This window comes from Gopherus evgoodei, chromosome 1 (genome assembly GCF_007399415.2).
Source record: "Gopherus evgoodei ecotype Sinaloan lineage chromosome 1, rGopEvg1_v1.p, whole genome shotgun sequence".
NCBI classification, from domain to species: Eukaryota; Metazoa; Chordata; order Testudines; family Testudinidae; genus Gopherus; species Gopherus evgoodei.
The window spans coordinates 228,568,397-228,571,986 of NC_044322.1; the positions used below are offsets into that span (position 1 = coordinate 228,568,397).

Below are 3,590 nucleotides of genomic sequence, written 5' to 3' on the forward strand. Positions count from 1 at the left end.
CACCACACCGGTAGCATCTGAGAACAGATCATACTTAACGTGAAAGAGAGATTTATTCTGTGAAGTGACTACTAGATGACAGTATGAATTATGCACAGCTAGTCCATGAAATAAAGGGTGACTACTGGCAAAGGGCTGGGCATTATAACGGACCATCATTGCCCAGAAAGGTAGGCTATGCTTCATCATGATGTCAATCATTTTCCCCCAGAGACTCATCAGGCTGTTTCACTAAATGCAATTACATTTGGGAAAAACAATTCAAGTTAGGTCGGGCATTGCTAAGAACAAAGCTTTGGAGACACAAAATTGTCCACAATGGCAATGGGTTGAGTTAAAAAGTTTTAGAACAAGCTTGTAGTAATGCAAATCCTTAAATTGGACAGGGAATAACTATTTCCCATGAATCAGAGGGGTAACCGTGTTAGTCTGGATCTGTAAAAGCAGCAAAGAATCCTGTGGCACCTTATAGACTAACAGTCGTTTTGGAGCATGAGCTTTCGTGGGTGAATACCTTGAGGAAGTGAGTATTCACCCACGAAAGCTCATGCTCCAAAACGACTGTTAGTCTATAAGGTGCCACAGGATTCTTTGCTGCTTTATTTCCCATGAGGCTTTGCAATAAGAAAAAAGTGGATTCTTCCCCAAACACCTCTATAATTCAGGTCAGTATGAGACAGCTTTCCTCAGAAAACTTACTGATGGATATTCTTACTTCTGGGAACCAGATGTGAACAATATACTGTGATGCATAAATGCAATGGTTATATAGATGATGCCAGAATGTTTATATTAATTGATGTACGTACACACACAAATGTGTATGTATATCCCTCTGCAAAAACCACTGTCCTTCTTGCCCTGGTTTCAGATGTTCTGAAGTTTGCTCTTTTTCACACTTGGTGGAAGAGGTTTTCTTGATCTCAGGTGATGGCCAGTACTCCCAAAGCCAAAAAAGCCTTGGCATCTGGCAACCAGGAAGGCTGGGATTCCCAAAGGAAGTGAAAGGAACTAAGCACCCAAATTACAGTTGGATATGGGTGCCTAACTCCCATAGGATCCTTTGAAAATCTCAGGCAGACTTCAAATTTTGTCAAGGGTATATTCCAGTATTAGAACCTCAGCTATGCAGTGCCATGTTGTTTCAGAGTGACAACAGGGACTCAATTCAAACATGTCTTCATAGCTGTTTTACCCTCCTCCAACCTTGAACACTTGGTCATGCACAATGTTTTTTCTGCATGTTCTGTTTATTTGGGTGAGTCTCTGTGCAGATAAAGCGGTGGGAGGAGCTGTTGTTGTATGCATGGAGGAAAGACCACAAGGGAAATCAAAGATCTTAGAAACATCTAAGGCACCAAAATTTAGTGTCCACATTTCATTTTGCAACCATGCAGAGACACTTCAAATCCAGCTGGACAATAAGGGCCATGATATAAGTCCCTACTCAAACTTCCTGCCTCTAACTTTATAGGAATTTTTTTAGGTCAAGTGTTGTGTGACGCTGGAGAAGAAGAAAGACTCAGTCAAAAAGATCCTTAATAAATCCAGTTAAGATTGTAGTCATTCATCATAACTCTGTTGAGATCTGGGCTAGGTTATTCAAGGTGGTCTAAAGAAATTAGGCACCGATCTGCCAGTGGGAGTTGGGTGCTAAACTTCCTGAAGCCAATCTGAAAATCACAGTTTAAATCATGCCTAAATTCTGCATCATGACTTTTCTGAAGGCCCCCTTCACCTCTTGGTTCCTCAGACTGTAGATGATGGGGTTGAGCATTGGAGTGGCGACCGTGTACATAAGTGACAGAGTTTTATGGAAGTCTGGGGACAGGTCCGCTGATGGTGCCATGTATATGATTATGATGGTGCCGTAATACAGACTCATCACCAGCAGGTGAGAGGCACAGGTGGAAAAAGCCTTCTGCCTCCCAGTAGAGGAGGCAATTTGCAGGATGGCTGAGAGGATAAGAATGTAAGACACAATTATGAAGAGGAAAGGGACCAGGGTTAACAGGGAGCAGCAGACCAGAATGATCATTTCCACCAGAGGGCTTTTTGCGCAGGATAATTTGAGCAGTTCTGCCATGTCACAGAAGAAATTGTTAATTTCTTTTGGGCCACAGAAGTTTAGCTGGGGCACCATCCCCACTACTAAAGCCGAGGCTGAGAAACCAGTTATCCAGGAGGCAGATACCAACAGAAGGCAGACCCTGAAGTTCATCATAACCTTATAGCTGAGTGGGTTGCATATGGCTAAGTAACGGTCATAAGCCATGACTGCAAGGAGGAAGCACTCTATGGAAGCCAAAGCACCACAAAAAAATAACTGTGTGACACAATCCCCGAAGAAGATTGTCCTATCCTCTACCAGGAACCCAGCCAGCAACCTGGGGGAAATGACTGAGGTGCAGCAGGTCTCCAGGAAAGACAAGTTCCCCAGGAAGAAGTACATGGGGGTGTGAAGGTGCTGGTCATACACAACTAGCACAACCATGAGGAGGTTCCCAGCCATGGTCAGAATATAGATCACTAGAAACACCACAAAAAGCAGAATCTGAACTTCATTCAGGTTCACAAATCCCAGAAGGATGAACTTGGTGATGGATGTTTCATTCTTCCATTCCATGTCTGCCATGTATTCTCTAGAAGGAAAGACAGGAAGGAAGAACCAAACCGGAAAGATCTCCTTTCCCCAAATCTACAACTATTCCCTTATTATTCCACCCTTTTTAAGTGTATTCCATGTTTACTTAGGGCCAGATTATCAAAAGCTTTTAAGGGCCTAAAGAGTCATTTATTCTTCTAGTGGGATTTTACAAAAAAACCTCAAGAACCAAAGTTAATTGATCTGAATGGATGTTAGGTGCCTCGATGCTTTTGAAAGTCCCACTAGACACTTAAATACTTTTAAAAATCTGACTCATGACCTGTTTAAGTACATTAGTAAATCCAGCTAGACACCTATCTGCATCTTTAGGCACAGAAATACTTTTGAAAATATGTCCCTTAGTATATTATATTTTTTCACCTGGCCTGATGCAATATGGCAGATGTTACAACAGCTACAAATACGTCCATTAGCATGACCCCAGAACTTCACGGAAGGGTACTTTTCAGTTAACTTTGTAAAGAGTGAAAAAACAATGGAGGCAGCGTCTGTAAACCCCAGAGTAACCTACATATAATTTTTTCAGCAATAATACATATGAGTAAGATTCTCATTCCACGTCTATTTAGAGCCCCTTGCTTTTTTGAACAGCTGTATTGGTATAAAAGCTCCATTGTAGAACTGGCCAAAAATATTTTTTTCTATGGAAATTTGTTAGTTTTCCGCAAAACACTTGAAAAAAGAGATTTTGGCCACAAAAGGCAGTTGCAGTGCCTCATGGGATATGTAGTTTGCTCCTGATGTCCCCATTTCTCCTCAATGGGCTGGGATCCTCATCTGGGCTACATCTCCCATACTACAGCAGAAACAGGGACTCCCTAATGCACAGATTTCCCTTAATAAAATAGGAGACCATGATGCATTATGGGAGGTGTAGTCCAACTGAGGATGCCAGCCACAGAGGAGAATACAGACACAAGAA

The 3,590-nt window shown here is 42.1% G+C and overlaps 1 protein-coding gene across 1 annotated transcript; it reads right to left on the minus strand.

Annotated features, from left to right (window-relative positions):
• Window positions 1-1,687: 1,687 nt before the first annotated feature.
• Window positions 1,688-2,636, minus strand: LOC115646848 (olfactory receptor 1020-like). Its single transcript, XM_030553240.1, has one exon. It carries the CDS (start codon window positions 2,633-2,635, stop codon window positions 1,688-1,690), a length of 948 nt encoding a protein of 315 aa, XP_030409100.1. The 5' UTR covers window position 2,636.
• Between the last annotated feature and the right edge of the window lie 954 nt (window positions 2,637-3,590).

Bases quoted from the DNA above. Each gene is read 5' to 3' on its own strand.
- LOC115646848 (XM_030553240.1), bottom strand. From the start codon at position 2,635: ATGGCAGACATGGAATGGAAGAATGAAACATCCATCACCAAGTTCATC.